The 14,795-nt window shown below is 39.9% G+C and overlaps 1 protein-coding gene across 1 annotated transcript in view; it reads right to left on the reverse strand.

Annotated features, from left to right (window-relative positions):
* Positions 1-14,512, reverse strand: part of CUL4A (cullin 4A) — a 38,032-nt gene extending 23,520 nt beyond the window's left edge. The window contains exons 1-8 of the mRNA XM_074535916.1: positions 14,261-14,512; positions 13,662-13,777; positions 10,306-10,410; positions 8,169-8,237; positions 6,328-6,401; positions 4,758-4,920; positions 2,445-2,534; positions 1,926-2,008 (exon numbers count right to left, since the gene is read on the reverse strand). Of these exons, the coding sequence (XP_074392017.1) occupies positions 1,926-2,008; positions 2,445-2,534; positions 4,758-4,920; positions 6,328-6,401; positions 8,169-8,237; positions 10,306-10,410; positions 13,662-13,777; positions 14,261-14,426 (866 nt within the window). The 5' untranslated portion in view covers positions 14,427-14,512. The remainder of the gene's footprint in view (positions 1-1,925; positions 2,009-2,444; positions 2,535-4,757; positions 4,921-6,327; positions 6,402-8,168; positions 8,238-10,305; positions 10,411-13,661; positions 13,778-14,260) is intronic.
* Between the last annotated feature and the right edge of the window lie 283 nt (positions 14,513-14,795).

Below are 14,795 nucleotides of genomic sequence, written 5' to 3' on the forward strand. Positions count from 1 at the left end.
TGGGCACCAGACATAAAAGGAGGCACTTTAGCACCCGTGGAGACCTTTGTCAAAGCCTGGCACAGACAGAAAAGCTGATGTGAATCCCTATCAGAGACTGCAAGTATTTCTGAGATACAAAGACAAATGCCAGGAGGTTCAGAAAATACACTGAGCTGAAAACAGGCAGATTTCAGTAGAGTGTCAGGGTATCACATACATTTCCTCTAGTTGTTCCCTTCAGTGGTCATAAGTGAACACGAAATGCTGTTTAAACAGACCCTTGTTTTTAACACACATGGCCATTTTTCCATATCTCCTGCCATTTCCAACTGCTGCTATCTGCAGCTGCTGGCTGCTTCCAACAGGGTTGTATGAAATACCACCCCCTGCCCTGCAAGACCTATTCTGAGTACAGGAGAAGGGACAATTTACCTGCTTGAGGCCAAGAGGCAAAGCACTACATCCTAGCAAGCAATCAAAATCAGTATTTATCCTGGCTAAGGAAGGAGTCAGAAGGTACCTTCTGTATGACCTCAAAGCCATGTACCTTGGTCACCTACTGACTGACGAGGTGACACACTTAAACTGGTCAGCTGTCCAGAGGAGCATGTACTGCTGGGCTCAAGGACTCCCCCTGTGGGCTGCAACAACACACTTGTGTTGTCCCAGGTGCTGTCTGAAGTATTTGGAATGGTGTTTGTCCTAGAAGTACTGTTTCCATCTCAAGATCAAGCCAGCTGCAACTAAACAGCATCCTTTATCCTGCTAAATAGCATCCTTTCTGCTGTTTCCATGCACACACAGAGAAACAATATGGTCCCAGGAACACTCAAGTGCTCTAATTTTAACAACTGCTGTTTCTTAATGCAAGGGGAGAAAATTAGCATGAACCCTACTAAAAGTAGGTTTCTAAGCCCTTAAGGGTGAGATTCAATGCAAGCTCTTGATGTCTACTGAGACTGAAAATGCAATGGTATCAACCTATTTTTTTAACCTAAACAGTAAATAAATGCATATATTTGCTATAACTTTATAAACAGAAAGTTCCACATATTTCAATATGAGTGATTTCACCAGAAAAAGCTAGTCACCCTGCAATCAGCATTTACAGGAAGATCCAAGTTCAAATATGTGCCATGACACACACCACACATATGTGTATATCTATACATCTATATAAAATGTCTGAAGAAGATAAAATATAATTTTTATTCAGTTATCATTTTCAACACCAAATGACATGCCAATAAATCCTCCAGAAGACTAAAACCCAATAAATTTAATGTCACATTCTTAACTAAAGAAAAAAGCAACCACTTGCTACAGACAAATTCTATATGGATTTATGTAATGCCAGTTCCTGCAGGAACGTGTTAATTTAACAAAACACAAACTATTACTTAAAACCCACATGAAAAAGGACAAGCTACCTCACTCAGTGCATTGGCAGCAGTTGATGCACTGTTAAGCTCACACCTTGGACTGTTTAAAAATGATACTCATGACCTCTGCCCTTCCGGATTTTTTCAGATTTTGTTTGGGTTTTTGTTTGTTTGTGGTTTTGCTTTTTTTTTTGTAATGAGTCTTTCCTTCCCTCAAGAGATTTGTGGTTAAAGATGTTATCAGTTCATGAATGGCTAAAATCAGTTGCTGTTTTGATAATGGAAATTTGAGCTCTTATACAATTTTTTTAAATGCACTATACAGAATCAGTACTTCTGAACAAATGTCTTCTTTCTTACTGAAAATATACTTTTATTTTAAGGAACTAACTTTTGATAAAACCAGTCTTAAAAAAACAAGCTATTTCATAAGCACTCTCAACAAGATACTATCTGTAAGATAATGAAGACATTATCTCAGTGTCTCTACAACCATAGATAATCATACTGATTTATGAAGAATGCTTGACTTACAGTAAAAAAAATAAAATTTGTACTCACTGTGTGCCGTGATCTAAATATGTTACAACTCTGTCTGCTTCTTCTTCCAAACGTTTATTAACATGGTGAAGATATTCTGGGACCTAACAAGACAAGAGAATGATCAGTTCAACTATAGAGGTATGAAAGGCAGCTAATCTTGTTCCATGACAATTAAATTACATTTTTAAAAGAGTACATTAACTGGAAAGGACTATTCCACCAGAATGTTATGTACTACATAATCTGTATTTTTATTAATCAATGTTACTTCATATTAAAGGTACTGTAGTTGATAATGTGACTTTAGCTACAAAAATGTCACTGTCTTACTACAGAATTGTATCTATCAAATTCCAGTACAACCTGGGGTCTGCCCTGTTGATACAATACCATGGTCCATATCAACATACTGTGTTTTGAATACCTGTGTACCAGTAAATTTCACCGGATAATACACCATGGCACAACCAAAGTTCTTATGTAATCCCAGAGTTGATAAAACTAACATAAAAGCCACTATTGACCACATGCACCTACCTCTCTTTCCTGCATTAATCTTTGGCCTTCTGCAGCATATAAACAATTTGTCTCTTCCAGAAACCTCTGTTCAAATGATTTCTTGTACACCTGGCTCGAGAAACCAGTGTAATTACACACATTAAGCTCACAGTAACAGCATCATTTTTGTTAGTCAGGTGTAAGAGGGCAAGTAAAATTTTAAGGAAGTACACAGCTGTAGGAAATGTCAATGTAACATTACATTAACAAATTTTCTGTTTGCCCACTGATTTCAGAATGACTGAGTTCAGAACTAGCTTCCCAGAGCAGCAACAACTTGTTTCAGTCATCAGTACTTGAACAGTCTAAATTAACAGGCTTCTGTTTAAGGTACACAGCCCACCACCAGTACCCAACATCACAGCACAGCAATGACATCCAATTCACCCAAGATCTAAACTCCCACTCATATTTCTGTAGCAAAAAACTCCTTCCAACTACCACAAACCAGGTAATTGTCATCAGTAAAATATTAATATGTTGAGTAACACATCTTCAGATCTGCTAAGTTTCTCTCAGTGGCCCAGGAAAAATGAATTATATCAAATAAGGTGAACTTCTTCTACAGGGAACAAATGAGGTGTGCAAAAAAGGCACCAATAACAAAAAGAGGCACCAAACAACATAGACATTAAAAAAAAAATCTCTGCATAATGACTAACAGTTTACTATAGAAAGGAAATAAGCCAGAAAGAACAACTACATAAAGAAAATGTTATAACAGTCTGAGGAACTATGGATTCATATATAAATAGAGGGACAGTGAAAAGAAAAAGGGAAAATTCCTTGAGTGTGGTGGAAGAATAGAAGAAAATATTTTTTCCAAAACACAAAGCTGTAAAATTCATTACATTCTGACCCCTTTTTATCTCTTAAGGACTCCTCGTTGAAGGTTGTCTGCCCAATGCAGGGAAGTTGGAGCTAGATGATTGTTGCAGACATCTCTTTATGAAAAATCCTTTCCTTATGATTTTTTCCTCCTGAGAAGCTGAGAGGCCTCAGAAACAAAATGTAAACAGTAATTATCTGCTGTTGTGGAATGCAACAGGTGCATCTGTGATTGGTCTCATGTGGATAATTTGTAATGAAAGGCCAATCACAGCCCAGCTGGCTCAGACCCTCTGTCCGAGCCACAAACCTTTGTTATCATTCCTTTCTATTCTTAGCCTAGCCTTCTGATGAAACTTTTTCTTCTATTCTTTTAGTATAGTTTTAATGTAATATATACCATTAAATAATAAATCAAACCTTTTGAAATACAGAGTCAGATGCTTGTCTCTTCCCTCATCATAAGACCCCTGTGAACACTGTCACAGATGATCTTTAAGGCCCCTTCCAACCCAAACCATTCTATCACTTTCAAAAACCTAATTTTTTTTTCAATGGCTTCTCTCTCAAACAGAATCGTTTTTCTGGGATGAAAGAGGAAGCTACAGATTAAAGTCAAGAGGATTAACATGAAAGGCAGAAAACCAGGTAAGCTGCCTAACAAGAAAGGGCTTTTTTATGTAGCCTGCCTCTTCAAACTCCTTCAAGCCTTCAGCCAGTTTTGTAATGCTGTACTGCCACTCTGAAATGGAGCAACCTGAGCAGGTTTTAGGAATGAAGGATAGCTCCAAAGTTTCACTGCAGATCACACAAGGCTGCAGCCTTAACTCAAGGACAACCTATGTGGAAGCCAGAAGCACAGCACTTGTCAGTGTCCTTGGTACTTACTTACTATCTCTGCTCTGCAGCCTTAACTCAAGGACAACCTATGTGGAAGCCAGAAGCACAGCACTTGTCAGTGTCCTTGGTACTTACTTACTATCTCTGCTCATGGAAAGTTCCAGTAAGTTGCAGCTTGACATGATCTGAAAACCTTGGCCTTAATATGGCATCCCATTCTATCATCAGCATTTCTAAGAAGTTGCCAGCAGAGTGATGTTTTTGTGCTATAGACCCAAGATCTGGACTCCAAAGTGACACCTTTTTACAGTGACAGAGAGGGATTTTTCTGTTCCTACATTTATCTGGCATTAGGACGAGACAGTGAGTGATTAAGACAGACAAAATACTGCAAATCTATTAAGATCTGAGGCCATTACCTCTGCTAAGGAAAACAGGCCAAGAGGTGTCTTTTAAAAACAGTACAAGACTGCACATGGGGTAAAGAAGGCAATCATACCAATGTAATGGCCAGATTTTACACACATTTACTAGGTGAACAGGATAATTTTTGTACAAAACACGACTCAGCAATCCACACTGTTTCTAAACCAAGCTGTTACTAGTGAATTTGGCTGTACTCACCTGCAGATCTGAGAGCATGCTCAACAAACTCCGCAGCAAGCTCCTGTCCACAGCTTCACCATTTCGTTCTCGCTCGATCAGCAGGAGAATTCCATCAATAGTCTTGGTTTGAACTTGCTTGTCATTAATGATATGGTTTCTAAATAACTCTAGCCCCATATCCCTATGTAAATATTGAAAATTCGTCACACTGTTGATTCTTTTGAAAAAATCATACATATGTTTAAAATATATGGTGTGTATATATATTATTCAGAAAAAATACATTAATGGTGTGTGTACTCTTTTTGATACCATCCTCTAACAAAACTGTAACAAGAATTATATTGGTATCCTAAAGATACCAAATCACATGCTACCAGAGGCATACACTTCAGTGGAGAACTGTTACCAGCCTGTCCAACTTTCACATAACAGACTGTAAGTTTCTCTGCTCATTAAGTAAAAAACCAAACAAAACTGATCATGTACCTTAATATAAAATTCCCTGGATCAGACATTCTAGGTGTAATTCATAAGTTTTGTTCAAAGCATGAATTCTTTATATCTTTAGGATCTTACCAGCTCTATCAGATTCTTGTTTCATTCTAAGATGATGAGGAATGGTGCCTCTATGCCATTAAGCAGCCAATTGTTAAATACTGAAATCTGAGCAATCCTAGATAGAACTTATTACCTCTGACTTCTTCACATGCATCAGGATTTCAATAAAAGGAATTTTACCAGTGGGAGAAAAATAAAGTATGAACAGACCTCATCACCAATGTTTAGTAAAAAGAAGCCTAACACAGTTGGTGGAAAACTGCTGAAGCCGGGAACAAAAGGTGTCCACTGGACAAGCAAGAGGCTGGAGAAAGATGCCAGGCTCTTCAGACACCATGAGGAACTCACAAGAGCACAGCAGCCAGCCAGGGAGGAAAAAGACATGCTCTTACTTCATTACTTTATCTACCTTTTTTTTGGTGGGGAGGGTGCTTCAGATAAAGTAGTAACAGTACCAGAAATTTTTAGCAAAGCCTGGGTTTGTTTGCTTGGGAATGATGTAAAATGCCCCTTAGGGGGGATGCTTTAAAGCAGAATGCCCAAAGATGTGACCATGGTGAGCTGAAAGTACAAAAGCATCATCAAGTGACCAGAGCTGCAAAGAATCTGCACCCTGTCACTGTATCTGACTCACTTAAAAAAACAGAGCAAGAAGCTGAATGTTGAATTTTGTCAAAACCAGGAGCACCTGTAATGCTGGGCCAGTGCTAAGGTGGGAAGCAGCAGTCGAGGGGAGGTTCCTACAGACTCAGCCTCATCAGGCTCTGACAACAACAGCCACACACAAACCTTGACTTTGAAGCCCATGTTCACAGACCTTCCTCTTTTACCCACCCTTGATAGTGAGTATTCCTGGGGAGGGAGGACATGACACACACATATGCCGACACATGCATCTCCATAAACTGACACAAAATTTTAGAGATCTATTATCAAATATAATGTGAAAAATTTATTTTCAATCTTTGCAAATGTAATAGCACATCAACACTCTCAAGATTATAGGAATACTTACATGGATACCTACCATATAGAAGGAAGCACTGAATTCTGAAGCACATATGTACGATCCAAAAATAAGAAAATGCTTCTGATCATGATCTGAAACATATAAAGAAAATATTTTTCTCTTCACCTCCATGTGGTATTTTAAATTAGAAAATAACATCAAAAAACTACATCACAGACACACACCTCATTTACTGATGTAGGTATTTTAAAATTTTATGGTGACTTGTACAGACACAGGTATGCAATCTATTGAATTTAATACTATTACTTGGTGGTATTCCCAAGTACATCCAAGACAGTTTTCAAATTCTTAACTATTAACTAAATATCTTTATTAGCTTGTTAGGAGTTTTATACCAGTGATATACAAACATATATCAGTATACTGACATACTATTCAAACAGTACCTCCAATACAGTCAGTAAACACCCTGAAATAGCATGCTGCTATGCTTCCTGCTTTAAAACAAAAAAACCCAAAACAACAAACAAAGGTTTAAACTAAGACAGTAATAATCTGTGCAACAGATCTTTTCATAGTAAAAGCTAGCTGCCAAATTCATAAGAAAGACAGAGATAAATTAAATCCAACAGTCAAAAGAAGGTATAAAAATGTATCATTTTTTTCAATAAAGAAGTGGGAGGAGGAGGTGGTTTTGTAGCTTACTAGACTTTTACATTCAAAATCCATTTTTACCTTTGTTCATAAGAAGGCTGCCCAACTCTCAGTTTAGCATTAGCGTAACTCCAGATGTCAGGAACTCCCCCCAGGCCAGACAGAGATTTCTATTCCCAGCTGTATTCCACCTACTCCTTTCCTAAAGGATTTCATTGCCCCTGAAGCAATTCTCAGGCTGATATAGCTACTGGCCAAGCATATTAAAGTCAAACAGCAATAAAGGTGGGGTTTTTTCTTAAATAGCACAAGTGCTAACCCAGCACATGGGCAAGAGAGCCACTTGCTACAGGTTGTTGCTTTAAGGAAGAAAAAAAAAAAGCTTAGAAGTAATTAAATCAAACAGTGTTCACAGCAAAAGCCCTTTCATGAAAACACAGGTTCACACTAACTACATTTTCAAGGCAGTATCTTTAACTCTTTCCATCAGACTGCTGAATTCAAATAGTTTCCCTAACACCTTCCATTTTTAATTCAGATAAAAATCATATACCTCTGCCCAAACCTCACAGGAAAGGAAAGAACAGTGGATTTGAGGAATGAAAATAGAAATTTAACTATATGGGGCATCAGCAGCCAATGCTAAGTAAGTGACAATGCAATAAAAACTCATTGTAAAATGTTAGTTTGGACTTATAATAATGAGTTCTTAAAGGCACAGTTTTCATAGAGTGTTTTTCAGAGAGGACCTTTTCTGTAACATAAATCATCGTGGAGGTAGAAGACAAAAAAAGGCAGATAGAAAGTAAGTTTCAGTTCTTTATCCTTTCTGGTTTTTAGCTTTATAGTCAGGATAATAATCTCTGCTTTGAAAAATAAATTTACAAGTTAACCTAGTTCTTGGAGTTATTTAAAAGCAAAGACTCCCCAAATTACTTAAAATTATGAACAGCAAACAACTTCATCATTCCTTGGTTAGTTTTTCTTTCCACCCAAAGGAAAAATGGTGTCAATATATTTGAGTGATATTCAATCCTTAAATGAACCTATCAAAGTCAGAGTTAACAGAACCTACATTTCAAAAACAGAAGCTCCCTCAGCCAGCAAAAGGGAAAGTGAAAAGCAATGCTAACACTTGAAGGAGGAGAAGCAGTGCAGTCCCAAGCTAAAACTATGACAACCTAATTTTAGCCAGATTTCACACCTCAAGGATAGATACTCTGAACAAACATTCAACTTACCATTTGTCTGCAATGATCTTGCCAGCATTTATTTATCTTCTTTAAAAATAAAAGACTATCCAGAGAATCTGTACAGCATCCATTAAGGAAAACTAGTTTGCCAGTATCTTTAGAGACCATATTCTGGAGATGATCTTTGCCAGCCATTAGGCAAAGCTGCTCCATGGATATTCCAATGCTACTGTGCCTGCCAGGGATAAACCATTAATTGCAGAGCTGCCCAGCACAGTGGCTGGCAGCTCTCCAAAAGGCCTCCCTGTGTTTTCAAGGAATAACACTCCCAGCTCTTCAGTAATACCATCTAGTGGCTGCACTGTGCAACCTTAATATAGATTTAAACAAGAAATCCCACCAGCGTCAGACACACGTTTGTCACCAACTGAGGTGAGAGGGATGGAGAGGTTATTTTGTTTATTTAATGAGTTCACACTGAGCACAACAGGAGTGACCCTAATCTCTTAAAAGCAGTTACAGTTCTAAATAATCCTCAACAAATCCAAATACCACTCTTTTCATATACATCTCCAGGTCACCCTAAGTAATCTACAGAGTCTTCCTCATTACACAACAGATCCAACTGTTATTTACAAATAAAACAGTTCTCATGTATCTCAAAAGTAAATCTAAATGAGGCTTTACCTTCCTCTCCCACACATTATCATCATTTCCAACTCATTCTGGCCAAATCTGATTAATCTTAAGGATCTTATGTCCTTGGGATACAAAGTGGTATACCTGGAAAATATTAAATTTTCAACCCTCCAATCCACCATCACCCTGTCAAGAGGGCAAGGTGAAAGCAAAGTTTGGAAACACTAGTTTTAAAATGTTTTCTTCGTAACATCATCTGAAGTCTGAAAAAGCAGGAATGCAAAAAAAGGTTGTACACTACTTTAAGGAAGACTATAAGATTTGGCTCTCAAAGACCAGGTATGTTAAACACTACTGCACTAATGTGCTAGGTAGAAGCCAGATGTCTATAAATGGGACTCAAAAAAAACCACCAAAAAAATCAAAAACCAAACCACCAACAAAAACCAAAACCACATAGCCTGAAGTCAAGTTGGTGCTATGTACCATTAAAAACCCAAAATTATTCTGAGTGTAGGCACCTACCTGGGGAATGCAGAGTCACAATTCAAAGCACATTTAAAGCATTCACCTGCAAAGGAGGTTTGTTCTGGGCCCTGGCCCCTTGTTTTTTCTACTTTATCCTATCTTTTCTACTGTATTCTACTATTTTCTGCTAAAAAATCCATAGAGAGCTGGGAAACAATGCCAGCAGCCACAGTGCTGTAATATCTGTTCAATATGTCACTTTCCATCTATCATCTGCTGGCTAAGGCATTTTCCAGGAATTTGGGGACACCAAGGTGGACACAGACTATTCATCTGCTGCTCCAGCAGTGCAAGCCCATGGCCACCACACAAAAGACACCTATTATGTAAAGCAACTTCTCAGCATGTAAAGCTTGACTGGATTCAGGAAGCAGGGCTGGCTACAGCCAGGTGTCCACAGAAGATCTACAGCCACTTCTGTGACTCATTGAGCCAGAAGAAGTGTCCAGCAATGTAACTTCAGTAAACCATAAAACTTCATCCTTCCATGCATCCCAAGACAGCCAAATGATCTCTTGAACTTAGAGCTCTCTTCCAAGAACCTCCCAAGGTATACATGAAATACCTGAAGGCTTGTTGAATGCCTCTGTGATACATCATTGCTGACCAGTAGTTATTTTGGTCAAACACGAACACTATGTTTGATTTTTTTGTTGTTGTTTTTGATAATCACTGATTTTTTAAAGCTATTGCTGCCATAAGCATCACTACTCACCTGCCACAAAAATTCATACCTACTGAGAAATCTCACAGTCCTATTGACATTTTCTAGATTTAGTGTAAAATTTGCATCCCTATTAAAGTGATAAATAAATTCTTACTAGGATGCTACACATCAATACACAAAAATTATTCACCCAGATGACTTAAAGTTGCCTATGACTGATTTAAAAACATATAAGCAAAGAATCTCTTTAACACATTGACAATTTCTGGTGCATTTTTTGCAAAGTCTTGTTTTAAAAAAAAATTATTTAAACGAACCATTCTAACCACTTCTGTGCATGATAAAAGGATATTCTCTAAACTGAAGGATTTGTGCCTCCACATGTTCTTCACAGACTTGTCGCAGCTGTTTGTACAGTGTAGCAGAGACTTTGTAGGAACAGAGATTTTCAACAGCCTAAAAACCAAATAAGGATTATGAATGAGACAAACAACCAACTTAAATTTTTGTGTCTATGTAATTAAGGCTTACAAGGGAAAAAAAATTCAGCGTTACATGTTCAAGCTGTGCACAAAACCAAAACATCAAAACAAAGTTATGTAGAAAAATTAAGACTTTAGGAGTCTTTCCTGATTTTGGTCCCCTTTTATTCTGCTAGATTTTGTGTCACAAACAAGATCCACCATCACAATTTGGGTCATATTTCAGATGTGCTGTTGAACACTATCAGAATTCTGCCTCCTTCAGTACTGCTCAGCTGTAAAACTCCTCTAGAAGGTCCATTTTGTGCATTCTTAAGTATGCACACAAGTGCTTTTGTGGGTCAGGAACACAACCATACCAAATATTTTAATTTCTTTGTAACTTTAAGTTAGATATTTCAAGCAGTCTGTCTAAATGGTGAGTATAGCTCTTTTCTTGTCTTTTTATCAACTAATTTCTTCCCAAGTATTTCCACTGAATCAAACACTCATGCAAAGGTATGTAAACTGAAAGGAAAAATAATTAAGAAAAAATCCCAAACAATAACAAAATCCCCACAATCAACCCCACATTAATTATTACATAAAGACTTGAAATCATTCATTGGGAGCTCACAAGATTTAGTTGAGTATTTATCCTTAGTTAACTAAGGAGGCCAATTCTGCCCAAAACCAAATGTTCTGGTGATCACTACATTAATATCAAATGCTGTTATATCATGAGGCAATATTGCACAGAACACTGCCAAGGATTTAAAGCACTATGTCACTTAGACAACTAAAATGTTTTCCTCTGCTCCAGAGGATTCTAACCTATCTAATCTGTTTTTATTTAAATGCATATAAAAATTTTGATACAACATTAAAGCATGCAAACAAAATTATAACAGTGCCTATGTTTTTCATCTGGTCTTAAGGTAAGTAAAATGATAACTTGCAACAAACAGTATTCAGACAATCACTTTGCAGATAATGTTATAGCCACTCCATCCGTCCAAGTTTAAGTCTAGTCAGGACTCCCATAGTTTTTTCCTTCATTGCTCTACTGTCTTTTCTTTGCTACTACACTGTCCTGTTCTATGTCCTCCAAAAGGGCAGTGCTGCCCCAATTCAGGTTATTTAGGACCTTGCTGCAAAGGTAATTTTCTTTTTCCATTATTTTTATCACTCACTCCTCATTCAGCAATTCTTTGTACTGTCCCACTTTCTCTATCCCATCAAGTAAGTATAAGCTACTTCTATCAAAATCTGTGCAATCTACCATCAATCCCAGACATCATTTCTATTTTAGTCACAAAAAACTGGCTGCCACCCTCCCATTGCTCGCTGACTACACTTCTGCCAAGCACCTCATGCCTGATCCCATGGGGCCTCTAATGCCTGGAAAGGAGTATCCTTCAGGCTTCCCACTCAGCCTCATCATTGTTGTTCTTCAGTTTCTTCTCAGCCACTGTGCCAAATTAAATAAATAAATCAGAAGGTTCAACTGTAGGCTGGTACAGCAGCCCACTGAGTGCACTGAACTCTAGCAGGCCGCTCACTTTCTCCCATAATGTCAGATAAAAACTCAAAAAAAAAAAACAAACCAAAAAACCACCACAAAGCCCTGATAGTAAGAACTGATGGACCCAGAGATATTTTCCCCTGCGGATGACTCGATGCTAACCAACAGGCAGTTAAAATGATCTGTAAATACAGATCAGGTTTCCAATGGATGCTGAACCTCATCTTTTATTCCTCTGGCAGAACAGTAAATACCTGTCCCTGCACAGGCACACTGAGCACCACCACCCACTGTGCAGAAATCTTCCTGATTTGCTGCCTTAAGGACTATTCAATCAGCCTTGCCCAGTTTTTACAAATAAGCAGGCAAAGAGAAAAAGCAAGAAGTACAGTTCTCCCTTCACAGTTTATCTGAAATCTCTCCTCTTCTGCCAAAACTCAAGCATGTACCCTAGTGATTTCATAGCCATATTACTATAATCTCATTTCTGAGCCTCTGAAAACAAGTTAGGTAACACCTAAAGCATCTGTGGGCTGGTTTTTGTTTTTTATTTTTGTTAGACATGAAAAAGCAGGGTTTTTCAAATGCTGAATTTAAAACAATAAAATGCATTATGTCATGCACACTGTGAAAAACTGCAAGTATTAACATACATATATTACAGTCAAGCTTTCAATTTAAAGGGAATAATTATTTTAAGTCAATATACATTTACACAATCAGCCATTTTAGACCCATATATTACACACCCTAACTAAAGAGATAAGTATAGTCAGTTCTCTCCTGATCTTCCTGAACAGCGACTCAGTACTGACTACTGGCCTTCTCCCCTCTCACAGTCTCCCCTTTGCACCTCAACTAAACATTTTAAAAATTTTAATTCTAAAACATAATAACGTTTGCAGTCCTGGTCTGGCAAGGACATCAATCACCTTGATTTGATCAGATCAAACACCTGCACCCACAGAAAACTCATAATTAACTTACATTATATAGCACAATTTAGCACATCAGTATTTTTTTATAGCATGAGCACTCTAAAAAGCTGCAACTTCAGCTAAATACCTCAAAGCACATACATCTGAAATAACATAGAACTAAAGCACATAATTGGAGAAAGTAGAGAAATGGCTCAGGAGTCCATTTCTTTTACCCTCGCCAGCCCCTGCTCCAGTAGTCCAGGCGTTCTAGAAGTGCTTTTTTACCACTTGAACAGAAAAACTAAGATCTTTATTGTTATGAAAATGTAACAGTAATCAGAAATGTGGATAAAGTGACAGTTTGTTGCCTACTCAATCAAGATTCCTTTTTAATTCCCCAAAAGGTATAGAAGTATAATATTAAAATGTAATAATATCAAATACTTCAATATTACTATTTACAAGAGACCATAGTATGTACAAAAATCATCACAAAATATATAACTTCATAACCCTGTTAAGAGTAACATCCTGTTTTCAGCATGTTGAGTGGGCAGAGTTTTGAAGATACTATGACTTAGATCTCAGCCCTGCCCTGGAATAGCTTTCTGTGCCTTCCAACAGAAACTGCTTTTTCATAGGCCCAGATCATGGTAGCTCTCCGAGGAACTGATAAACAAAAACTGACTAGAAACAGAGTATCTAGCAAAGCTTTTAAGAAATCAAAATACATTATGCTGAATGCATGCCAAAGCAGTTTACTTGCAAAAAAAAACGAAACCAAAACCTGACGTAGCTTACCTGGTAGAGCTCTTCGAGGTTGTATTTAATAGAAATGCTACTCTGTATTGCTCCCACCGCTTCATGAAGTTTCTGCCAGGTGTCCTGAGTGTAATTATCAGGTAATTTGGGTCTTTCTGTGAAGTAAAACACAGGTAGTTTGAAAACGGCCACCCAAGGGGAGCCCGCAGCAGCAATGTCTGTCTCGCTGCTGCTCCATCAGGTTGTGCCAAGCCTCTGTGCTCTTGGCCATGTAACTCTGGCACTCTCAAAGGGGTCACTAATTCCACCCGAGCCTTTGCACGCCGCGCTTCATCCCCCGGCTGCCGTGTTTGACGCCCGTGTTACTTTTAGCGAGGCAACCACCCTGCCTGGCTTTAATCAGCGCTGACACTAAGGTGGCTTCCTGCCCGCTCCCTACGGCCGCTACCCCCGCGCCGCACGGAGCCCCACGCGTGTCCCCGGGAGCCCTGACACGGGCACGGTGCCCGCGGCGTTATCAGCCCCGCCGCAGCCGCTCCTCGCCGATAGGGCGGCGGGGCCCGGCCGGGGCCGCAGTAAACAAAGCTCGGGCCGAGCGCACCTGCCAGGACAGAGGGCCCGGCCTGCCCCGTACCCACCTCTGAAGTTCTTGATCACGAGTTTCTTGGAGGAGGCGGTCGCGCCTCCGCCTCCTCCTCCTCCTCCCCGGGAGCGGGTGGCGGTCAGCGAGGCGGGCCTGGTGAGCCCGTTCGTGTGTCCCACCAAGGCCGACAAGTGCGACTTCTTCTGCGGCTCGTCCGCCATCTCCGCCCGGGGCGCCGTGTCCGGCCGGGGCAACGCGCTGGGCTGGGCCGGGCCGGGGCCGGCTGGTCCCCGCCTCCGCTCCCCTCCTCCTCCGCCACCACCCAGCCGCCCTCCCCCACTGCCCGCGGGCTGCTGCCAAGTGCCGCCGTGGGAGGCACCGATAGCCGCCCGCCAGTCTCCGCCCGCCCCGGCGGCCGGCTCGGTGCGGCTCCGGATTCGAGCCCGTTCCCGACTCCGGGCGGCCCGCGGCGCTCGGGCAGCGCCAACCCCGTTCACAAGATGGCTCCCGGGCCGGGGCAGCCTGCCGCCGGCGGCAGCAGCCCCTCGGTGTGCCCCGCTTGCCCTGGCTCTGTTTGCTGGTACCCACCG

This window comes from Zonotrichia albicollis, chromosome 2 (genome assembly GCF_047830755.1).
Source record: "Zonotrichia albicollis isolate bZonAlb1 chromosome 2, bZonAlb1.hap1, whole genome shotgun sequence".
NCBI classification, from domain to species: domain Eukaryota; kingdom Metazoa; phylum Chordata; class Aves; order Passeriformes; family Passerellidae; genus Zonotrichia; species Zonotrichia albicollis.